General features: G+C 50.2%; 1 protein-coding gene across 1 annotated transcript in view; it reads right to left on the reverse strand.

Annotated features, from left to right (window-relative positions):
* Nucleotides 1-19,262: 19,262 nt before the first annotated feature.
* Nucleotides 19,263-25,645, reverse strand: part of CUNH4orf50 (chromosome unknown C4orf50 homolog) — a 43,549-nt gene continuing 37,166 nt past the window's right edge. The window contains exons 11-13 of the mRNA XM_051200216.1: nt 21,407-21,451; nt 19,832-19,953; nt 19,263-19,307 (exon numbers count right to left, since the gene is read on the reverse strand). Of these exons, the coding sequence (XP_051056173.1) occupies nt 19,263-19,307; nt 19,832-19,953; nt 21,407-21,451 (212 nt within the window). The remainder of the gene's footprint in view (nt 19,308-19,831; nt 19,954-21,406; nt 21,452-25,645) is intronic.

Raw genomic sequence — 25,645 nt, forward strand, 5'->3', positions numbered from 1 at the left:
GACCGCACAGGAGACTCCAGAGTTCAGCCACAAGTGAAAGGGGAGATGCCCTCTCACAGGTCACCATGCCTAATTATTATGCAGCCCAGGGAAGTGTGGCTCATTAAGGGACCAACAAACTCTTCCCCCCCCCCCGACTTCAGGAAGGTTCGATGGGGCACTGAGCATTTGACACATGTAGGGATAGGGTAATTCCGCTCCTGAGCCACGTTCCTGACCAACTCACAGGACCTAGGACCACACTCTAGCAGGGCAGATGGCAAGGAAGCATGGAGCTCAGGCTGTGCTAGATTCAGGGTTGACTTGTGATGTTTGCCTTGGGGTGTCTGCTGGGAGAGCAGGAAGGGGGATGAGGGAGCAGAACACACCCCAGCTGGCTCATGAACATGACACGTACAACCTGCACATCTGGAGGATACCCTAAGGAAACTGTTAGACAGACAGCCTCTGTGGCTTCAGTTTAATTTACCCTCCTTCACAGCAGTCCTCAGCAGTTGCCTTGTTGGGGCCCCTATGCCCGGCAGCATGCTGACACCTCCTGCTTGAGTGTTTCTGAAAGTGTCAACCACACAGGCCAGGTGGGCAGAGTGTACAACCAGGGCTGAGAATCACTGGGTCAGACCACATCCCCTGCCTGGGTGGGGAAACAGACTCCTAGGTGCCTAGGCTTACTCAAGGCTCGAGGCGTGGGGCTTCTCAGACAGCACTTCCCGCTGACTCTCACTGGGGCAAGTATGCCCTCTATTTCCCAGGAAAAGCCATCACTGAGATGGCTGCAGGATCTGGGAGAAAAAGGAAAGGGACAGTAGAGCTGAGGGGGCCTGGAGAGGGGGGATTGGGTTCCAGCTAATCTGAAAGACAGCGTCTCTCTGAACCCTATGGAAACCAAGCATCCGGAAGTAGTGGCGATCGAGTATTCTCCCCAGCTGACTGGCTTTTGGCCATAGGAAGGATGGGAGCCTTTCTTCTGAAAGGCAAACATGGAAGGTGATAGGGCAGCTAGCCCACCTCAGATCCCAATGACATGGCTGTGAGAGCCACAGGCCAGTGGAGACAAGGCTCCCGGAGCCCAGAGTGTCAGCAGGAGACAATGAGGATACCCAGACTATTAGAGACCAACATCAATATGGACAACAAGGACCCTCTCCTCATTGCATGTCCCAAGAGCTGGTGTCCAGAAAAACTGCCAGGAAAGAATCAAAGATTAACTCTATGCTCCCTTTACAACTCCCATAGAGATGCTCCATGGGTTAGTAATACTCCCATCCCTCCCTACTGGAAGGTCAGCTTCATTGTTAGCTCAGCACCCTCACTCAGGCCCTGGCATTGAGGATAAGCAGGGAAATAAGAAAGTGTCCAGAGCAGCCACTCATCACATATTCCAGGGATGGGTGAGGACTCAGGACAAGGACCCGGGAGTCGTTCGCAGGCTCTCTTCACACATGCAGCTTTCTCATTCATGTCTCTAAAAGACTCTCGGAAGGAGGCATGCAGATCTGTGGCTCACTCCTGCCTCTCTCCAGGCTGTCCTAAATTTTAATTAGCAATAATCATCATAAACATTTCAGAGTACTTGAGCATCTACAAACCACTTTGCAGGCATTATCTCCCTGGGAACTCATGGAGTTCTGTACATGGGGACCTATGAACAAGCGCTTTCTGGATAGTAGCCAGGGCATTGCCTGTTGCAGAGAGGGCTGGGCTTGGCATTCTCTGGGCCTCTAAGTACTGGAACCCTTACACAGGCTGCTGGTTTATTTATTATTTTCTTTTTATTTTGCACAGCCACGTAGTAGTGCAAGGAGTTCAATAACTACTAACTCCAAATGAGAATCGGATGTTCATGAAAGGTGTGCATCTCACTCGAGGGTCACAGCAAAGGATTGGGGAGCCGGGACTCAACCCTGGATCTGTCTGATTCTAAGAGGTCATAGGGCCAGTGACAGTAACAAAGGACACCAATTGGCGCCACCTGAGCCAAGTACAGAGCCTGGCACTTGGCATGTTCTATCATCCTATTCCCTGATAACAAGAAAAGAAGGGCAGAGTCAGCAGAAGTGGATAGAGAGGTTTGTGGAACTACCCTGGGGCAGAAGGTTGGGTGGAGGAGGAGAAGCATACTGGGTCAGGCCCAACCTGGAGATGGGGCCACAGTGTGAGCAGGCCACTGAAGAAACATGCTCTGGGTAGTGCAGTACGATCGATCCTGAGGTAGGGACTTTGGAAGCTGGGGGGGTGGGCTCTGTCTCAAGCCTCCATCTCACCCTGGGTCCAGCCTGAGATAGACCTCACCCTCTGGGGTTATGGTTACTTGTAAGTCAAATTGTGAGCTTCTAACAAACTACAGGAGCCACTAGTCTGGGGCTGCAGTCCAAAAGAGGGGCCACTGGACCAGCTACAGTTCATATAGCCCTGGAGTTCTGCCTTGGAGATGACACCCACCACACCCTGCTCAGCTGCCTGCCTCAGCCCTTAGGGTCACTGGAACAAGGGAGTGAGAATTACAGTGGATGCCCTTGCCATCACTGTGGAAACCAGAGGCTAGCAATTGGTGAGATGGGTCTCCGCCACAATGGGGATGGAGGCAAGGGAAGGGGACAGTCCACTAAGCCTACAGAAAGCAGTTTTAACCAAAACTTTGTGGCATAGGCCTATAATTCCAGCTACCGGTGTAGGAGTGGGAGGTAAGACAGGACGATCATGAGTTCTGGGCCAGCCAGCTTGAGTTAACTAAGACCCTACCACTGACGTAGTTCAGTGATAAGGTGCTTACATGTAAGTGTAAGGCAAGCCTACAAAAGCAGCCAGAGAGGTCAGGCATAGGGTGGCTGGAATGGAAGGGTTTCCCAATGTTCCCAGTGGGAGCTTCCAGGCTAGGGGAGGAAGGAAACTCAGGGAGCAGAAGGCAGAGCAGCGGAGCAGAGGCCTCGGGATGATCGAATTAGAGAGGGATGGCGGTCTCCAAGCTCTCGTGGTTTTTACGAGGTGTCCTCTCACGGTAGGGAGGGATGGGAGTCTTGTAGCTTGTCTAGGAAATAGTGACATTCAGCATGTTACCTGAGAACTGGAGATGCAGACTCAGTCCACGCTGTGGGGAAGGGGCAGCGCTGGCCACTGGGACCTATGTTCATTCGTTGTTTGAGACAGTTGCTCACATGGCCCAGCTTGGCCTTGACCTCCTTACTTAGCTGAAGATAGTTTTGAACTTCTGGTCTTCCACCCCCGTGTCCTGAGTTCTAGGAGTCCAGTCACCCAGGCATACCATACCAAGCTTGGGCTCTGTTAATTGAAGGCTGACTGTATCTTATCATCATAAAAGTGTGTTTCTATGGTAACCCAGTCAGAGATGAACAGAGTGATTGCTGCTCTGGAGCCATGCCTGGCAGGGGAGACAGTGGGTAAAGGGTGGGAACAGTACTACAGCTTGGCCTTGGCCTTGGGAAGCAGGGACCAGATGTAAGAAGCTGGTGTGGAAGTCTTAGGAACCAGGAAACAGATGGAGAGACCAGCTGTAGGGAGAGTCCTTAGCCTGAGGACAGACCTGGAGACCCCACATGAAAGGCTGTGACTGGGCAGCAAGGGGTCTAGGGACCACTACCCCCCAGGATCCCTGGCCATGGAGAAGGCTGAGCCATGTGTGAATGAACAGCGATGACTGTGAATCCCCAGGATATGTTCCCTGTATGTGTCCTCATAAATTTGGTTAACCTGTTAACTTAAACATTCATACCTGCCACACACAGAAAGAACGCAAATGTTCAGCAACTGAAGAATGACAACAGAGCCATGATCTGCCCATAAATATTACTCAGCCATGTAATGGTGGTCCCTTACATCTATAATCCAGGCTTCGGGTGGGGTGGGGCAGGAGCATTGCCATGGTTATCCTGGACTACAAAGTGAGACCCCCATCTTAGAAGAACAAAATAAACATAAAAATTGAAATGAAATGGTGGCATCCATTGGTTTAAAAGCAGACAGCCAGCAAAGTGCCTGTGCCCTCAGACAGGGCAACTATATTTATGATCCAAAGAAAAAGCTAAACGAATTGACTGAACCGAGTTTCTAAGCACAAGGGCTTCTACCCCCCCCCCCCCAGCCTCCCCGCTCTTTTCTACAGCACCAGGCCCAGGCCCAGGCCCAGGCCCTGGCCTTGAGAGCTGAGTGCCGCCCCTTCGTTCAATCCATTCCTCTTCTCCACACATTTCCTATTGCTTCCTTTCATTTCTGTTTTCATATTTCCTCATTCAGGTATTGCTCCCCAGCCTCTCCTGTGCAGAGGGAAGAAGTGGCCGCCAACAGACATCTGTCTGTCTGCCTATCAGATGTGTGGAGCACTGTAAACTGCAAGCAGGACCAGGGTTGGCGAGAGGGACTGGGGGTCTCATCTCCACTGCCCAGGCAGCCCTCTGCACATAGGAATCAGAGCTCATACTCCTTGGCAGAGTCCTCCAGACCTTGCCCTCCTCCGCCCATAGCTGCCCATTCCCTGCTCTACACAGCCTTCCAATCTTGCTGCCTCGTCCCTTGAACTACTAATCCCAATTACTAATCCCAATGTGCCACACCCCCAGTTCAGCTTGAGCAGGGCCTCCTCCCAGACCCTGGTTCAGCTGCACAGCCCAACTTCTCTGCCACCCAGGCTCCCTCCCAGCAATCGCTGGGCAGAGTTGCCACTGACTCCTGCTCTGTGCCCATGCATGGACTGTAAGTCCAGCTCCATGCCTCTCCCAGTCCCAACTCCAACTCCTCTGAGGGCCCACAAACACGAAGCTGAAATTAACACGTGGAACTCACAATATTAAGAGACATAACGTTTATAGCCATCTATAAATGGCAAGTGTTCACGAGACACATGATGATTGAATTCAGTGAAGCTCATTAAGTCAGAAATAAAACTCAGTCACAAAAGGCCCTGGGACAGTGTTCATGCTCTATTCGCTGAATAGCTATCATGGGAGGGTCCTAAATCAGAGTGGCAAGGGCATTCACCACCTAAGAGCAAAGGCGGAAAAAGTGAACAAAGCTCTTTGTGGGCACACATACACATCCTTGTGCATATATACACATTCACAGGACAGCCCTGTGAGCACACATACACATCCCTGTGCATACATACACATTCACAGGACAGCCATGTGAGCACACATACACATCCATGTGCATACATACACATTCACAGGACAGCCCTGTGAGCACACATACACATCTCTGTACACACACACACATGCACAGAACAGCTCTGTGGGCACACATACTCATCTCTACGCATACATACGCATGCACAGAACAGCTCTGTGGGCACACATACACATCTCTGTGTATACATACACGTGCATGGGACAGCCACCACTGTGACAGCTATGACAGCCAGCTGCAGCTGAGCTCTGAATCACCAGAGAGCATTGGGGCAGATGACAAATCACCTTTGTTGCTCAAACAGTGTTCCATAGAAGCAGGAGCAGGTCCTTGTGGGGACACAGATGGGATCTGAAAGATGGAGGCTTCCCTGAGAATCTGCAGGAAGAGCTGTGGGCACAAATGCTTCTCTACACTGCAACCTCAGGCCACAGCCTCCCAAGGAGCGGCTGTGTTGCTCCTGAAGGGTCGGTGACTCTGATATACAGGCACAGCACCCCCAGAAGTGCATCAGAGTCTCTGCAGCAGATGCTTTTTAATGCTGCTCCGCCTTTACCTGCCATGCAAGTATCAGGTTCCCCTTCGAGACACTCGGGGAAACAGACTAAAATAAACACTGAGTCAACCTTCCCAGGGTTGTGTGTTAACAGAGCTGAGATTGTAAAGCTGTGGGAGGCTTCTGCACTCAACATTTTACCTTGCCCCGATATTCTCTTCTCAGAAGCCATTCCTCACTGGGTCCCACGCCCCCGGATGGTCCTCAGTACATACAGCTCTCGGTACTCAGTGCTTCCTTGTTGTGCCATAGGATGTGCAATTGGATGTCTTTCCTGTTTCTGATCATTTTCTATTACAAGTCAAGCCGTGATACATTGTACAATTAGCTACATCTGTGTCTCCATGACCAAGAAACCCCTAAGGGAGTTGCTACTGACAAGCAAAGCAAAGACCATGCAATGGTGGGCAGTGGGTTGGTGGCTTGAGGCTGTAGCGAATGGGCTGCCACAGTCTGGCCCAGGCTAGAAAGCCCCTCGGGAGGAGGGAAGTCACTGGTGGGGGAGAGGTCAACAAGGCAAACATCCAGTGGGACTTATAAGAGAGGGATGTGGAGAGTGGAAAGGATGAAGGCTGGGCTCTCACTGAGCCTGGGGCATCCAAATGCTCTCTGAGCCATGAAGGAGCAGTCTCACATCCCTACCCCATCCCCATACAGAAATCACAGGGATGGTTAAATGCTTGCTGACCATAAACATGCGCACGCTCCCATTTGCTCTCTTTGTAAACCTTGGCAAAAGAAGATTTTTCAACACGGTGACACTTTTATAGCTATAAACATTTTCTAGCCATAAAAATTCCAAATCAATCTTACTTTGGAATTATGCTGTGTCGGAGAGTGAACTTTGAGCTACCTGTCCTCTTAGTTATGGCTTCTATTACTGTGAGGAGACACCATGACCACAGCAGCTCTTGTCAAGGAAAACGTTTAATTGGAGCTGGCTTACAGGCAGCAGGCAGCAGGAAGAGAGAATGACACTGGGCGGGGCTTGAGCTCACAGCCCACCCCCAGTGACATACTTCCTCCAAAAATACATACTGACCCCCACAAGGCCACATGTCCTAATCCTTTCAATGAATGCCACTCCCTATGAGCCTATGGGAGCCATTTTCATCCAAACCACCACAACTCCTTAGATCATAGTTTGTCCAAGGGCCTTCATTTAAGGGCTGGGAATCAGTGAAGTGCTTGCCATGCACACACGAGAGCCTGGGTCCAGTCCTCCAGGACTCATGTCAAAAAGCCAGGCACGGTAGCATACACTTGTAACCCCGGGTGCTGGGGAGGTGGGCGCATGTGATTCCTAAGTCTTGCTGGCCAATGTCTCAAGCTCATCAGTGAGCTCCAGGCTTACAGAAAGAGTCTGTGTCCAAAAAGGGAGGCAGGGGGTGTGGAAATTGTCTGAGAAGGACACCTGGCTCTGATCTCTGGTCTCCCAACACACGTGCAGACATGGGTCCCTGCACACACATATCCCTACACAGAAGAAAACAGAGTGGCTTTATGATCAAGACACTAGGTTCCTGATGAAGCTACTGTCTGGTTGTCCCGGGCCTCCGTTTCTGCAGTAGGACAGTTGGGCTGATTCACTCCCAGATCTCAGATAACCGTTTTAGGGTTTTTTTTTCCAACTTAATTTGAATCCATCCAGTTTCAATTCTGCTTAATATCACACAAGACCAATTCTTCTTATTCACTGCAAAAACCTGTCACAGCCCTTTCATAATATGCTGTCAGCTTTCTTCTCCCTCTCATCACTGAAGACAAATGATGCCTTATTTCCGCCTTTGCTTCACCCCATCTTCCAAGTTTGCTGCCGAGACAGATGGCCCCTCCATCAAGGAACACGCCTCCCCTCCATGCCTGTGCTCATCTGCTTCCTTGATTTATGGGAGAAGCCAAGCAAATCAGTTGCCACCCATGCTAGCCCAGCTAGGTACCAGTGTCTTTCGTGTCTTCTGTGCACCAATACGCTTTTCCATAATGGGCTAGAATGGATCTCCGAGGCTACGTGAGATCAGCTTGCCTCTCAAAGTTTTCCCTCAGCTACCTGGTGGCTCTGGGCTTAAAATCTGCGCCCACCCACTGAGTCTCTTCCCCTTATAGACCCTGAAGGCCATCCTTTTCTTCTCAGCATGGAGACTGTGAAGAGCTGTCTATTTATGAGGCTTATTATCCATGTTCCTCCTGCCACCTGCACAGCAGTGTCCTGTGGAGTGTCTACACTGATGGGAGTGGCCAGCCAAGTGTAGGAAGCCCCTACAGCCTGCCACAGATGGTCTCTGGCAGGGTTCCTAGACTGGACTAGGTGTACCAGTTGGCTCTCCAACTGGTGAAAAATACCTTAGATAGTCAACTTACAAAGAGGAAAACCTTTAGAGTTTACATCCTAAAGTCACTTAGGCCCGTTGCTTTAGGCCTGTGGCAAAGCAGACCATCATGACAGGAACCTGTGGCGGAGGAAATGGGTCCCCTCATGGCAGTCAAGAAGCAAAAAGAGAGGAAGGAGCCATAGTCTCAGAATCCCACAGAAGAACACGCTCCCTATGACCTCAATCCTCCCTGTAGGCCACACCTCCTGAAGAAGCCATCATCCTCGGATGTTACCTCGGGCCAAGGACCGGGTCTTCCATGCATAGGCCTTTGAGGAACGTTTCAGATCCCAACTCCCATCACCAAGTCCACCTCTCTTACGTGTGCCTGCCCTCTATGATGGAGAACCCCAGGTTTTCTAGGCTTCTTTTGGCACTCATACGGTTCCTTTAGTCCCTACAGCATCAGCCACCTTCTGAAGATGCAACTATGCCCCTCCAGCTGTTGGCAAGAGAGGTTTTTCCACCAATGACTCTGTGTAACCCAGAACTGCAAATTCCTTTTCAACTCCTGACTCACAGGCTTCAGAAGTGGAAAGGCAGGAGCAATCAATAAGCAGATGGAGAAGTGAGATCAGAGACATTTGACAGCAGGCTTCTCAAGGTCTCTTCGAGGCTAGAGCATTCTAGATCCCCTGCTGGTGAAGAGCATCCACAAAACCTACACAGTACTCTTGAGGTATCATGGGAACCCAGTGCCTCTGCTGGTACACATATAAATGAGAGGCAATGCGACTCAACCCTGCCATTCAGCAGGAATCTAGTCACCCACACAATAAAGATCACTGGTACATTCTCACCCACAGCACAGTTCACAGTGGCAGGTGTCCCCATGCTCCTGTACTCTCACCGAAAGCACCCAGGGGCCCTTCTCTTGGCCCCAGGGTGCTGCAGGACTCCTGCCATCACCACTGTTTTTCATGGTTCTGAAAACTTAGTCCACTATTCCTAGTGACAAAGCAAAGCCATCACCTTTGCTGGATGGATAACCTTTGCAGAAGTCCATGTAGCTGCCCATTAACAGGGTCCTCAGAATGGACGTACTGCTGAGATGGGGGCTCCACACGAAGATCTCCCCCCCCCCCCGCCACCTCTGTGTGCACAGCTATTTGGAGCGGAAGCCATCCTGCTCCTCCAGGCAGGAGGTAGCCTGTCTCATCAGGCCTGGAGCAGCTTGGCGCCTCCTTACACCAAAGAGAGAACTAATCTCACTGAGAATTTCAAGCTCACGCCTCAGGAGACCTTCAAGTTCCTGCTCTTTCTCAACCCAGCCTCTGCACCTCCACACACAGAAACCTGAAGGAGCCTCCATGAGGCTGAAGGCCACATGTGAGAGAGAGGAGCATCCTTGTTGGACAGATAGTCACCAGCAGCTAGCTCCAGCCACTACCAGTCAGTCACCAGCCAGCTTGACTCCATGCCCCAAGTGAACCCTCTGATGAATGATGGTGAGACCAGCAGAAAGCCACCCTGCAGAACAAAGCCTTATAAAAGTAAGAATGAGTGGTGGGGGGCTTTGAAGAAAGGAGCTGTGGGTGGCAACAGTCCAACAGTATTTAAGCAACACACCCTCCTTTTGTCTAAATCCTTCAGGGTTGTGATGGGGGTGGTGGTGGTGGAGATTTTCACACCGCGTGTTTCCTTTGTACCATGCCTTGTGATGTATCCCTTTAAAGGCTAAATGAGGGCCCCACAAGCATGAGGTCTAGAGTTCGATCCCCTGGAAGCCACACAAAGGGTTGTGATATGTGCCTGTAATCCCCATTCTGGAGATCAGAGAGATGGCAGACATACAGGTTTGCTGGTCAGACAGCCTGGAAGAATCAAGGAGCCCCATGTGATGAGAGACCTTGTCTCAAAACCAAGAGGGATGATGACTCCTTAGGAACTGCTTGGCCTTCATATATGCACATCACTAACTGTCACACACACACACACACACACACACACACACACACACACACACACACCTTAAGTGAGTACAAAGCTGTAATCCTCTGAGTTAAGTAAAGTTATTGTTCTTATTTCCTAATGAGGAAACAAAGATCCTAAGAGGAAATTTGCTGACGCTTGCAAGGCTCACAGGTAGGTAATTTTCCACTGTGTGGATTCAGCAGGGCAGCCATGTTGAGTTATAACCCTGGGGTTGCCCCAGATAACCACAATGGATTTCGCCCACGTAGCTTCCCAGCACATTCTAAACAGAGAAAGCCACTCAAATATGGAGACCTACAATGGGACCCCAGCACCCAGAACATACTTGCTCACATTAGGTTAAGGTAAACCAGGGACACTCCAGTTTAGATAAGGTCACTTTGGTCCTAATCAACATATATGCACCTTTTCCTGACCCCAATCCAGGGTAATATTCCTGCCATAGATTGTACTCCATAATCCTATACCTAACTGTTGGCCTCTTTGCTTGGGCTCATGGAACTGGAGTGCTGGCCGTCTTGCACTACTGGGTCAAGATTGTTCTGGACACTAGTGTACTGGCTCCAGTACTTAACTACTCACACAGCTCCTCTCTTCCCTCACATCCCATCCTCTTGCACCCTGTGACTCTTCCCCTGGAATCCACACAGGCCGGGGCACAAGCATGTCTGTTGGGTGTTCTCTATCGGATTACATTTCTTCACATCTGACACACCCTGGACACCTGAGCATATGCACACCAGCTCCTCACAGTAGCCTTGATGAAGAGGCAGCACCTCGCTGTCATGTCATATCAGCTGAGGTGGAAATGGAGTCATTCAGTGTCACAAAGGATTTCACGAGAATGGTCTCTTGCCAGACAGACTTCTGCCCATTTCTCAGGCACAATGGCTCATAGTCCCCTCAAACTAAAGACCCCATTTCCCTGTCTTTTGTGGGTCCCAGCTACAGTCCCAAGGACACGCTCACCCTGACAGCTGTTCCCACCCAGAAGAGCAGCTTTCAGACTGATTGACTGTGTCTCCTGGGGAAAGGAATGGCTGCATCATGATCCTTTCAGGGAGAGATGACAGCTGGTTCGCAATCCCTGGAATGGAGGGAGTGGGTCAGAAGTGAACCACAAAGGCCTCATTTGATGCCACAGCAAGCAGCAATGACCAGCACCAGAAACAGTGGCAGTGGCAACTTGGGTACCAGTCTGACTTGACTGGAGCCAAGACTGGGAGTGGGTGGTCCAGGAACATTTCAGGGATTTAGGGGGTCCAATTGGAGCAATCCAGGAACAGGATGGGAATTTGGAGGTCTAATTGAAGGTCTGGAATTCTGGATCTGATTGCTGTTACATAACTTGCAAAGTACCTACCTTATCTGCTCCAAGGACTCCATCACTTTAAGTATCAGTGACACTGACTTTGTAGGTGCCATTTTAGGAATTGAATATGGCAATATGTGTGAAACCTTGAAAGATGATCAGCACACAGTAGGGGTGTGTGTGTGTGTGTGTGTGTGTGTGTGTGTGTGTGTAATTTGTTCAAATGATAGTGATGATATTCATGTTAGACATCAGTGAAAAGGGTATGTATGCCTGTACTGATGCGGCTTCTCATGGAGTGGTAGCTTGCAATTGGCCCCCATAATGTGGTGCCATTAGAAGATGTGGCTTTTTGGAATGGGTACAGCCTTGTTTGAGGAAGTGTGTCACTGTGGGGGTAAGGGGTGGGCTTTGAGGTTTTGTATGCTCAGGATACCACCCAGTGTTTTAGTAGACTTCCTGTTGCCTGCAAGATGTAGGACTCCCAGCTACTCCTCCAACGCCATGCTTACCTACTTGCTGCCATGGACTGATAATGGACTCAACTTCTGAAATTGTGAGTGAGCCCCCTCAATTAAACCTTTTCCTTTATAAGAGTTGCTGTTGTCATGGTGTCCCTTCACAGCAATAGACACCCTAAGACACGTGGCAATGACCAATTCCTGAGAAAAAGAGTTTGAAGGAGGGAAGATCTATTCCGGTCACAGTTTCAGAGGTCTCATTCCATGGTCATCGGGCTCCGCTGCTTAGGACCGGAGGTGAAGCTAACTAAATACCATAGCAGGGAGCAGCCCCTTGTGGTACACAGGAAGCAGAGAAAGAAACCCGAAGAGACCTGGGAACAATACTTTTAGGAGGCACATTCCCCAGTGACCTATTTCCTCCAACCAGACCCTACCTCCTACAGCTCTGCCACCTCCCAAAATAGTGCCAGCGGCTTGGAACCAACACTTGAGCCTGTGAGGGACAGTTCACCAGAGTGCCATACCCTGTGCTGAACCTTTGTGCAGGGATGCATTTGCTGATGTTCACGACAGGCGCCGATGGAGAAACAGAGGTCCAGAAGGATAACAATTGTCTAATCACATTTATGAAGTGGCTGGACTGCTTCCAGGACTCACAGTCTTTCCCAGCATGCCTCATGTTCTCCAAAGTACTACACTGGTGTTGGAGATGCCCTTCATTAGTTCGTTATTACTGTGGGAACTCCATGACTGCAAAAGCACAGCTGCCTGGAGTAAATTCCCAATCTCTCAGTGCTGGAATTCCTGGTGGTTTTGTTTGTTCCTTTGTTTACACTTCCCCCAATTCACCCAAATAAACATATTTGACTTGATAAGCAGGAGGCATGCTGTTTAAAGTATGCTTATGTCTATCTGTGGTGCCAAGAGTGGTTATGTACTGCGTAGGAGCCCCGGTCTCCAGGCAATGTTTGGAAATCATCTAGCCATCTTAAAGCATTGTCAACATTATGCTTCGTTCCCTGCAAGACCAGCACCATCGCAGCATAGTCCACCCTCAAATCCCTCAGCCTATTCTACATATTCATCCTAGTCCCCATTGTGTTGCCAAGGATGACCGGGGCTTCTAATCCTCCCACCTCTACTCCCAGATGCTGGGATGACAAGCATGCATTACTATGTGTAGTTTATTCAGTGGGGGAAGGGAGATCAAACCCAGGGCCCCCTCCAGACTTGGTAATCACTCTACCAACTGAGCTACACATCCAAGCTTGCCATTAGGTTTCTAAAGTGAATTTTGATGGAGACCCATGGATCCAGTTCTTGACCCTGCTCAGGGAGGGAGTGGCTTTACGTACAGCTCTCCTATCAAGCAGGAGCCCTAGGCTTCCCAGAACTCCCAGCCCCCACTGTGAGGAAAAGCCGGAGTATGTGTGTTAGCGGGTGTCCCTTGAAAGCATTAGTCTAATTACACAGCCCTGCAAGGCCATGGCCTCCTCATCCATCATCTGTCAGAATTATTCATGACTTGGGTTGACACAAGTTCCCCAGGGACCAAGTGGCTACTGGTACCCAGCTTCCAGCTGAGACTAAATCTCACCAGACTCACTTCATTTCCCTTGTCTTCTGCTACAGTGGATGAGCTGGGTCCAAGCACCTTCTCTCAGATGGAAAGAGAGAAAATCCCAAATTGCATTCATAAATGTGCTTTATGATTGTGAGCGCAGAACATCTGAAGACTCCGTTACTCACAGGGAGCATATTCAGTGGGCAAAGAAGTCAGGGAGGGACCTGGAGGCTAAATCAGACTGCCCTCCATCGTGTGGAGGAAACTTGAATTTACCGTGAGCATCTGACATACACTGAGCCTGTGCCAGTCCTGACTAACCATGAGCTAGAGGTATCTTCAGTCTGTGTTTTCCAATACATGGGCCCTAGATTCATCTGTTCTCTAGGTCCAGGAGGCCAACCGGGCAGGATGATCGAAAAGGCCCACCCTAAGGATGGTATGACCAGGGTTTCCTTGGCCTCTGGCTTCCAGTTTGGTTCATCTAATGGGAAACAATGAGGAGCCTGGAGAGGGAGAGAAGTTTCTCCCTCTAGAAGTTTCTAGAATTCACTTACTACCCAATGTAAATAGGCGTGGCAACACTTGAATACTGAATTTCATGTCCAAAAACAGCTCTCTCCACACATTCAGAGAGCCCTCACATTCAAAATGGAGTGACCCTTGCTGAACCTTAACAGCAAGAGTAAATGAAGCCAGGAGGTGCTGGAAGAGAGGATCACACATGCAGGCCTGCTAGCAGGAACTATCACAAAGACCTCACCAGATCTGTAGCCCTGTGTAAGAATTAGGTCTGAACTGACCCTTAGATGCCTCTTTTCTTAGTGCTATGGGGGCGGGTGAAGGTTGTGGGGCAGCCAGGGACACCTCCTCCGTTGCCTCAGCATCTTGAATCTGTACAATTGACAATGATGCACATGTTCCCATTGCCACGGTCATTCTCAATATGGGCTTTTGTCTGCGGAGACTCTGTTTACTGATGGTATCAACAGCTTCTAATCTTAGGGGGACACATAAGGAGTTGGTTCATGTGGCCACTGTGTTATAACAGAGTGGGACATCTGGAGAATGGGGCACAGCTCAGTGGCTGAAGGCATGCTTAGTCCTCAGGAATATGAATCTGGACAAGAGGCAAAGTCTAGGGTAGAAGGAGAAGGGTAGGACCCCAAACACACCACCGAGACACATCAGTGAGACCCAGTGTGTAAAGCACAGTGCAGTGACCTGGTTTCCTCCACAGATGATAGCACCAAGATGAAGAGAGGAGGGAAAAACATGTATTAAAAGATATGGAAGGCCATTTTGTGGACGGATGGATGATGTGGAGATGGGTTGTGGATGGATGGATGGATGGATGGATGGATGGATGGATGGATGGATGAGGTGGGTGGATGAGGTGGGTGGATGGGTGGGTGGATGGGTGGGTGGATGGGTTGAGTAGGAGGTAGATCAGGGTGAGTGGATGGATGAATGAATGAATGGTAGGGTGGGTAGATGGACAGATGGATAGGTGAATAGACAGATGGATAGATGGATTGATGGACTGACAGATACATGATCAAACTGTAGCAAATCTATCCAGGTAAAGCACATTCAGCCTTTAAAAGGAAGGAAATTGTGGCACTCTATTGTACACACATACCTTCATGATACTGTACTAAATCTAGCAAAGCTAGACACAAGGGGATGAATCCCATAGAGTCCACCAATATGAGAGGCCTAGTCAATGCCACTTTCTTTAATACAGAATGTAGACTGCCTGGAAGGCCAGGAGTAGAAGCTGGCAGGAGACTAAGGAGACCCAGCTCCAGTCCCCCTGACCTCCCAGATCCACAGGAAGACAAACGAGGCCACAGGGAGAGAAACCACACTCAACACAGCCATTCTGTGGCCATACAAGCAAAGCCAGGCCTCCCCATGGACTTGTCTCATGGCTGGGGGACGGGCATGCTTACCTCCCTGGCTTTGGCTAGGCTCCCTAGCCAAATTGTTTCCTAATTCCATGGCAGGGCTCGTCTTCATGCTGGCCTCTCTAGAGGCCTAGACGGAGGGGTGGCTGCCTCCAGCTCCTGCAGGCCAAGCTCCTACCTGGCCTTAACAACCTTGACTCAAGTCCTACCCTGACTTCTGATAACATATAGTAGACAGAGGGTGTGGCAGAGTCCCCTTGTGCCTTTCAAAGCTCTACAGCCTGGGAAAAGGCCAGAGTCTGCCAGCATCCATCGCAACAGTGTTCAGAAGTCAGCGCACAAACAGCCCTAATTGGAGACTTCAGGGATGCTTATGACACTTTCTGGATTACAAGTATTTTGCATTTAGTACACAGTCACCAGGCTGAGCAGCAGGGACCACTCCAGAATGACCCATCGGGATGGTCTCTCACCAAGGCCCAGGACACAAGCACAAGCTGGAAGGAGCTGAGGTGACAGATAATGCCTCCTGCCTTAGCCTTGCAGGGCCATTTAGGAGACCAGACTTGGCATCACCCCAACAGGATGAGTTGAACCATTGCCTGTACCTCAGGTAAACATCCTTTCTCTATCACATTCCTGATGTTCCAACTCATGATGTTAATGATGCATTTCCAAGACAAAGGGACAGGAGGAACAGAAGAGAGGCCTCGAAGCTAACATCCTCGCCCAGTTCTGCAGGGTACCTCATCATCAAAAAAACAATGGCTAGCAAGCCAAATGGGATCTCACATAAACAAGTAACTTTATTTATTTGGGGGATGCGGTCTAGCTAGCCTGAGCTGACCTGGAACTTGACATGTAGACCAGGCTTGACTTGAACTCATAAAGATCTGCCTGCCTCTGCTTCCCCAGTGCTGGGATTAAGGGTATGCACCACTACACTGAATTTAACAGGTAAATTTAAGCAAAACAACTATAAAACGCTCACACAACAGTGCTCTCCCATCTGGAGGGAGGCTCTAATGGAGTGCCCAGGGGTCCCCAAGCCAAGAGGAAGGACACTTTTCATATGTCTTTCCTAGCACTACAACAGAAGACAGTGGTCACCTGGCTACTATGACAGTCAGATGACTGAATGAGACACAGGACCATTGGCAGCCTCTCTAGGATATAACCCGGGCATGGTTCTGTCTCCCAAGCTCCAAGCCAAGCCAAGTGGCCACAGCTCTGTGAGTTTTGCTTGCATTTCAGTGGCTCCTATTTCTCCTGGAAATGAAGCCTACCAGCTCCTCGATCCACGCTGTGCTTGGTGTCATAAGAAACTGCTGTTGGGGAAGGCAAGGACAGGGCGAATGGGAATTCTCTGTTCATTCTGTCTCTAACTGAAAACCAGAGTGCACTAAGACTGAGCCCACAGGTTCCACCTATGTGCTGAGGTGCCTCCCTTTTTATGTTTGTCCTTGTTCTCCCTCCCAGGAGGTAACAGGGTAGGACAGGGAGCTCTGACCTCCCCTTCATGAGGGGAAAAGACACATGATAGGAGAGCCCAGAACAAGGCCTGGGAGGGGAGGTTCAAGAGCCCCAGGGCAGCCTGCCATGCTTCCTCCCGAAGGGTGACTGTGCAGCTGCCTAAGACACAGAGGCCTAGACCTTTCTAGGTTTGTGCACAGAAAACCCTTCTGCCGCCGCCTTTGTATCTACTAAAGCAGATACTCTTCAAGGTGCATCTGTGTGTTTCCAGCTTCGCCTACAACCACAAGCCTTTAAGCCGAAGACAAAGGCACGCCCCACTCACTGAGGGCTGAGAGCAAAACCCATTTCTTAAAGTGCTCTCCGAAGGCTCTGCTTCAAATATTTATGGAGGCCGAGAAGTGAACCCAGAGAGCGAGTGGTCCTGTCAGCTTCACACTTGCTGCCGTGATGTATTGGCTGGGGAATCGCTGCAGAAGCTCTGCCTGAGCACGTGGTGCAAAGCCAGCCTCCTCCAGGAGTTGCAGAGTGGCAAGAGACTGCTGGCTAGGATGGGAGGGTGGCAGATTTTGCCTCTGACCCTCAGACATGGTGGGGAAATCTCTGGATCCCCACTACTGGGCTCTTCCCAGAATCTAGGCTGAGCCCAAAGACAGGGACAGCTGGAGAGGAGAAAATAAAAGTAGGTCTCTGTGTCCCCTGATTATGGGACTGCAGATCATACCTGTTATTCAGAGAAGATATGACAATGACAATTACTTCTTACCAGGCACTTACTGTGCTGGCATCAAACGTCTTACCACGTGCTCAGTTCGTCTTATGACAGTTCTAAGAGGCCATCGTCACCAAGTCACAGTCAAGGAAACTGAGATGGGCACCAGTTGGGTTGTCACACCTTGCCATTGACATGCAGACAATGGGCCGGTGGCAGAACGGAAGCAAAGGCTTCTGTTCTTAATGTCAGGAGAACACGCCCTTCACACTGAAAGGCCCCGTGTCTCCTGCCTCATGCCAGTGTCCCCAAGGCCCTCCAAATGTGTACCACATCCCCTGCACTGGATCCTCTCCATAGGCCTGAGGGCTCTGCACAATGGGACAGGCCAAGCAGTTTTGATGATCCCAGCCACCTTAAGTAAGTAACTATATGTGGCTATGAAGCTGCTAATTCCACACCACTCGAGGCCATGCTATTTCATCTTCTATCCTCTCTACAAGCCCTCCATCAGCCACTCCTGAGCATAAGACAAGCCATATCAGCATCTCACCTCTGAAAGCATGTTCCCTTCCAGAACTCACAGGAAGATCCAGCTACAGGAGTTCAGCAGCAGGAAGCTCTTTTGCCTCTCCAGCATCCCCCGCCCACAGATGTGGCCATCTCTCTTCCTTCCAGCCTGACCAGCAGACTAGAGCCATCCCTCCATGCCCTAGGGATGGGACAGGGAGCAGCCACAGAGACACTCTGTCAGTGCTGTCAGTCTGAGTCTCCTGGGTGAGCCTGAGCCATGTGCCTCTTGGACCTCCTGCCTTTCCTCACTGGCAGAGCAGGAATGATGGCGGTATGCTTCCCTGTGAGGATGGCTACTCCATGTAGGTCTCCTCCTCCCCTCACAGCCTCTACTCTGCTTCCTCCCTGTGCTCCGGCCGGGCTCACTCCTGGGAACACCTACCCAGCTTGCAATTGCTCACCCTGCTCCACAGACCCATAACAAAGGCTACTGTTGCCTGTGATGCCTCCAAGTTGGGGAGGTCACTTGTGACAGGTCAGAGCAAGGTGAGTCAGCGGTGGTTTTCCCCCGGAGATGGTAAAAAGTGCGACGACATTCTTATTTCTAGCCACGGACCCTGCACAGGTAACTGGCTGTGAAGCTGCAAGGCCAAAAGCTGATGAAGGCCACCAAGTAAAGCCAAGACTTGTGAATGCCTCTCCTGGGCTGGACACTAACAAATACTTTATAGATACGGGGTCATCAAATCGTCCTGCAACCCTGGCGTGCAAGTATATTGTCTTCATGCTTAAGATAAAAATGTAATGTAAACCCTGAGGCATTGCAAGAATAAAAGATGGGAAGAAATAAATGTTATGCTGAGATGCAGTGAGAGGCTGCTATTTTCTCTGCTCTTTTGTTGTTTTGGGAGACCTATAGGTCTTTTCTTTTCACGATAGCATCAGGCAATGCCACTCCCATTTTATACAGAAGGAGACTAACACACAAATGATGAGAGGCCTTGCCCAGCATCACACTGATTTAACAAGGATAGGGCTGAGCTTTGAACTCAGATGAGCCAGGCCCCAATTTAAAGAGTTAAATGGTTGTCTGGGGCCAATGGAAAACCAATTCAGAGACTTCATAGTAGAAACAACTAGAAAACCTAGACAAAAGTTTAATAAATAAATAAATAAATAAATAAATAAATAAAAATGTCATCTAGGATCTGCAATGGATCAAGGCGCGAAGCTTTGTGAAACTAAAACTGAGAGCAGGAGTATGTGCCCAGGAAGTCCAGTGGGGGTCAGTGGGCTTCCCCACAGTGGTAGTCTATGGGAGCTGTAAGGGCATGGTGCTGGACAGGGCTCTCATAGCCTGTGGGACACCGGAACCACGGGAGAGGACTTGGAGGACCCTGTAGGTCTTTGTGATCAGAAGTATGAGCCACATGGCAGGCAGAGCTGCCCTGGCAGTGCCATCTTTGAATCATCCCTGGGTGAGGATGGCACAGACCAGGCCAGCCCATCAGAGCAAGGGAAGAAGGGACAGGGATCAGCAAAGGGCCATGTCATGTCTCCATGCATGAGGGCCAGCACTCAAGGCAAATAACAAGACACAGTACAAGGCTTCACCAAAAAACAAAGACTGAAAAGCAGATAGTAGACTCTGGGTTACATGTTAGCTCTTAAATCTGGTGGGTTTTATTGGCGTTGTCGTGTGTGTGTGTGTGTGTGTGTGTGTGTGTGTGTGTGTGTGTGTATGAGTGTATGTGTGTATGTACTCATGTCTGTCTGTCTCTCTCTCTCTGTCTCTGTGTGTGTGCACAAGCATGCACATCTGTGAGTGTATTCCACTTTCAATCAAAACATTTCAGAAGTGAGGTGAAAGCATGTGCTTACCTTTGAGGAACTGGGCAGAGCTATCTGCGATGTCCACTCAGCCCCTGCAAGGGACCAGGGCTCCACACCCCACAGGCTTTGGAGGATACTGTCCGTTTCAGAATTAAGCAGGTACTCCTGAGCTGGAAGGAAGAATCCTCAGTCAGACCTCAGGCCCAGCATCCACCTCTAAAACTGACAGGGCCCAAACTTTACCATAATGTTTCCACTTCCTTGCTCTCCATGGATGCTCCTTGATGCCCATCCCCGTGACAGAGGCTCTCTTGGTGCCTCTGAATTCTCCTAGCGCCACACTAAGTAATGACATCACCATGGTCTTGGGACACTACAGATCACTGCCTATCTCCCTAATCCTCTGCTAACCTCCAGGGTGGGGCTGCCACCTCCTGTTCCCTCTATTATATCCCACACCTTGAATGCACCTCCTGCAGGGGGCGCCAGGCAGCCTCCTGGACCCTAGTACAAACAGCCCAGTTAACCACAAGCATTTCCTTCTTCCACAGATGAGAAGGCTGAGCTCAGAGAAGGCAAGCTGCTAGAAATCAGTAGCAGAGTGGGGGCAGTTAGAATGCAAAGCTCCCCAGCTGTGGAAGCTAGTGCCAGCTCAGGCCAGAGGGGCAGCATCGAGGGTACAGAGGGCACCCCAATCTGACAAGGGCCTTTCTTCTCATGCATTGACATCCTTCTAAGTGCCACGCAAGATACAGGATCATCATATCATCCTCCTTTCAGAAATAATCTGTGTGGCTCAGAGAGGCTGATTAACTCACCCACAGCTGCAGAGCTGGCAAGAACAGAGTCTAGCAAAAGAGCTCCAGAGAAAACAGATCTGGAGAGTGTTAAGTCCTTCTGAGTGCAATGGCAACAAGCCCTCAGAGCCCCTTCCCAGCCCCACATCTAAACCAGCCCCATACCGCTAGTAAATGGTACTTAAGGACTTAAGGCCCGAGGAGGGAAAAGTCTGTTTGGTCCCCAGCCCCTTACTTTCTCTATTGCAATAAAAACAACATGACAATAACAACAAATCCCTCATGTCCCTCTCTGTGAGCAGGCACAGTTAATATTTAGCTCATCTTTTAGCTTGCCTTGCTGACCACATGAGGATGTGTGTGCATGATACAGCTGAGAGCATCAGACGCTCCGTGTCCTGCTTTCTTTGAATTTAATGCAATATCATCACATTGCCCTATGACATGGCATTCTCCGTCACCAACACTGAGATCAGTGGGTGAACACAGCTGTCCACTGAGCTTGTCCCTAATATTATGTGGGAATTACTTATATGAGATGAATGTTCAGGGTTGGGGAACGGATATCATGATTCATAATGAAGAACCGAGAGGAGGAATTTGAGGTTCTTCTTTCTCTCCAGTGTGTTCTGACACTATGAGGTGGACGGGGGGGGGGGGGCTGAGCATCAGAAGGAGGAGAAGGAGAAGGAGTAGGAAGAGAAGGAGGAGGCGAAGTAGGAAGTCCCCTTAATGGTATAAACTCAACCCTGGGCAGTTTGCACCCAGCTAACCCGGCCCTGACTTTTGGGGGAAACACAGAAATGTTTCTGGCAGGTGCACTGACCTCCTCTGGCTGTCATCCCCTTGGAGCCCACATCCAGGTGGCAGACTGTCTGGAAGAAAAGACAGTTCAGTGGGTACACAGTGTAGAGCAGGATGTGAAGGCTCCCAGAGGACAAGAGTGAGGCTAGATGCCCTGTGCAGCTGAGCTGGGTCCATGCTGGAAGGTAGGTGTGGTGATGTGTCACCCATATTCCCTCCTCAGCCACCTTACAGGTGACCTGGACCAGGTCTGTTTAAGGGTACCTCACAACACACCAGGGGCAATTCAGTTTTCTTCACTCATAACCAAGCTCCAGGCAGAGACAGCAAGTGTCTCTTCAAAGTGCATCAAGAGGAAATTTAAGAGTTGGGACATCTGGTACTAGTACTGCCAGGGGCCACTGATTCTTCATCCAGGTAATGAGGAGACCTTGAACCTGAGCCACCCCCTGCCCTACCGCAATAATCACTTACATCTGTAGGCAGCAGGGCAGCCTCAGGAACTCACACTCCATCCAGCAGACCAATCGGGTAAGAAGAGCCATCTACTATATCTTCAAGGCAGATTGGAGCCTGGACCATGCATCCTGTGGGCAGGGCCCTTGTGCAATGGCCCTGTGACATCTTCTCCCCCATCTTTATCATGATGCTCCAGGTACCAGCACAGCTCCTCGTCGTGCCTGGAAGCTCTACTCTCTTTCCTTTACTGGCAAACTTTTGTGTGATTGTCAAGCCCTAATTCAAATGTCGCAGCCCCTGGATCATCCTCCCTCCTGCCATAGTTCAGCCTCCTGCCTTGCTACATGCCCTGACCAGGATCTATGTGACAGCCGGGCTCTGTGACAGACTGCAGAATGGACTGCATTAACTAGTAACTTAGCTGTCCTCTGGTCACAACCCATCCCTCACCACCTGTCAATAGCCTTGTGCCCCAGGCATCTGATGCCTGCTCTACTGCTCTGCTTAGGTGTCCTGATTTCACTGCCATTGCTGTGACAAGTACATTGATAAAAAGCAACAGGGGGAAGAAAGGCTTATTTCAGCTTACAATCCCAAATTACAATCCATCATCTTGGAGAAGTCGAGACAGGAACTCGGGAACTACTAACAAGGCATCCGCTGTTGTGCGCCAAGAGAATTAATAAATGCTTGCTCTCAGCTAGCCTTCTCTTCTACTGTTCGAGACAGCTGTGGCGTGTGCCTGTGTCTTTGTAGTGAGCACTACAAGGACCTGACTTTCCCAAGAAGTTGGAACCTCACTCAGTGTTGCTGGATGGTGCCCTAGCCCCTGCTGGGTATCTATTGTAGTCTAAATGAGAAATATCTCCCATGGACTCATGTATGTGAGCACTTGATCCGCAGTTGGTGGGGCTGTTGGGGAAGGTTATAGAGCCTTGCTGGAGGGCGTGTGTAACTTGGGACAGGCTTTGGGGCTTTAGGTCCTAACCCTTCTTCCTGTTCTTTCTTCCTTTCCTTCCTGTGTGTGGATAAAAATGCTGACAAGCCAGATTCCAGCTGCTGCTGTCGCCATGACTTTACCATGCCTTCCCCTTCATGATAGACTCTATCCTCATGGAACTATGAATCAAAATAAGCCCTTTCCTTTGGCTGCTTTCCCTGGGATAGTTCTCGTAGCAGCAGAACGTGGCTATGACATGGTCTATAACCGGTACCATATTAGGCTCTGTGAGATGCCATTTGATCCTCAAAGAGCCTCTTGGGGGACAGAGAACCCTACTGACTCAAGACACAGGTAACTCTGAGAGGTGAGGGTCCAGCATCATGTTCGTTGTGAGCACGGTATCTTCATGTATAGGTGACCATGCCTAGATGTAAGCCAGACTAGGAGAGGGCTGAAATCAATCTCCCTGAGCCAGGCCCATTCACCAGAGGAATGAGGTGAATTTAGGAGTGGGAATACTACCTTGTCCTTTTCCCCACCTCCATCTTAAAGCCAGGAAAATGGCAAGACCTTGAACTCCCAGCCAGAGCCACAGTGAAAGCTGGCTGACATGATGCCCACCATCACCAGCCCAAGACAGCTGAGCTGGAGGAAGGAGGCCCACTGGGACACCACACATGGCCAGCATGTGTTGTTCTGGGGAAGCTGCCCATCAGAGAGATGAGGTAATGACAGGGTACCAACAGTGTATGTGCACTGGACTGGGCCCCACAACCACGTACCAGACAGAAGGGCTGACTAAGGATGGGTTCCACCCCGCTCCCAAATCCCAGCCAGAAAAGGCAGAGATGCAACTCTACCATTGCAATGATGGAAGGTAGGAAGAATGCTAAGCCACACCCCTCTTCTGGGAAGGGAGGATGCCAAACAGTCTCCACCCTTTATCCAAGGCCTTGAGAGCTATGGCGTTAGTAGGGCCCTCCTTCTGGGAAGACAGAGTGAATAAATCCATTCGTGGAGTGGCAGCCTGGACGGCAGAACAGGCACATGACCATATATAAAGCATGATGGCCTGCCTGGGTGTTTCCAAAGAAGGGCAGGGTTTGAATTCTCCAGAGGTGTTTTCAGGTTTCTGTCAGAGACACCTCGTCTCTCTACTTGACAGCCTGATGCTGTGCACAGCCTAGCTCAAGCCCACCAGCCACTCCTTAGCCACCAGGCAGCCCTCTAGGCTGTCAGCCAAAGCCCAAAGGCCTCCATCAGGACGCCCATCTGTGTTCCCTGAAGCAACAGCTAGAGTCCATAAAACCAAGCGCTCTGGACCAGCTTCCAGCCCAGCTGCCAGTGGGAGGGGCTGCCACCACCACGGCTGAAAAGCTCAGTGTCTCTCTCTAGCCACTGCTTGGCCACCAGGGTCATCATGGCTCAGACGATACTGCTGGAAGGGGAAAAAAAAAAATGGCTTCACAGTGCATAGCCAACTCCTCAGACCCCAGCCTAGGGAACCTGTCTTGGGGACTCTTGGAAGTTTGTCTCTCTGGAGTTGCTGGGATCCTGCACCAACACTCCACATTCTCATTTCTGGAAGCTAATGAAGCCTAGCAAACACCATGGACTCCAGTCAGGCACTCCATCTCTGTGCCTGCCCTCAGGATCTGCCCAGGAGCCAGGAGAAGCATCCTTGGAATATTCTTAGTCTTCACAACACACCCCAGCAGTTTTTAGTCCTTATGCTGGAAGAGACACGCATATTGAAGACTGGCCTTCCTGTGACAAAAGGGACTTCCTTGGTGGGTGCCAGACCCACGCAGTGACCAGCAGTTACTCCTCACCTGCTCATCACTGTAGTGGCCATTGATGTGACTGTGGTGTGTGCAGACTCCTTTGTCAGCTCCAAGAATACCCTCCACTGCATAGGCAAGCCACTCAGCATGGAAAGAGCTGAATTAGAAAGCTCCACAGGGACGCAGGTCTCTGGGCAGGTGAAGACCCTCTGGGAGCCTCATTTTTATGTTCTGGATGGGGGAGAACTGTGCCATGCTTGTGGGATAATGTTTACAGCAAGCACTTAGACATCACCTACACACAGTCAGCAGACCATTTAAGTGTCCCCTCACAGGTCAAAGGGACAAGAGGGCAGTGGATGTGACCCTGAACCTCCAATCTCAGCCTCTTACCGAAGGTTGCTTGTTCTTGCCTCTCAGGGGCTGTACTGAGCAGAGTGTGCTCTTCCCATTGTACAGATTAGAGAACAAATGTCAAAGGGCTCAGGGATACTAGTGTGTAAATCAGCCTCGGACAGAGCCCTGCAGAGGCCAATTGTTCTCCTGCCCCTTTGGTTAGCTTGCTGTGTTTTGGCTAACTTGGTTCTCCCCTAGTACCCTAGATCTATGGCTCTGGGTGGCTCTGTTAACACTCCTGGCCAGGAAATGGCACGGTAGGCTGATGCAGTTTCCAGAACGCAGAGTGGGAATGGACTCCGAATATCTAGTCAGGTTACCTTCTGTGCTGGTTGTTTTGTTTTGTTTTGTTTTGTTTTTATCAACTTGACACAAACCTACACACACCTACAAAGACGGAAATCTCAATTGAGGCCATCAGACTAGACTGTGGCCATGTCTGTGAGGAACTGTCTTGACTGTGGATGTGGGATGTCCAGCCCACTGTGGGCAGTGCCATCCCCTAGCAGGTCCTAAGCTGTGTAAGAAAGCAAACTGAGCATGGTGGGCTAGAGAGCAACCCCAGGAATCAGCACCCCACACCCACGGTGTCTGCTTCCTGCTTCCAGGTTCTGGCCTGAGTTCCTGTCTTGGTTTCCCTGATGATGAATTGTAATATGTGAGCCATATAAGCCCCCAC

This window comes from Phodopus roborovskii, unplaced genomic scaffold (assembly GCF_943737965.1).
Source record: "Phodopus roborovskii unplaced genomic scaffold, PHOROB, whole genome shotgun sequence".
NCBI lineage: Eukaryota > Metazoa > Chordata > Mammalia > Rodentia > Cricetidae > Phodopus > Phodopus roborovskii.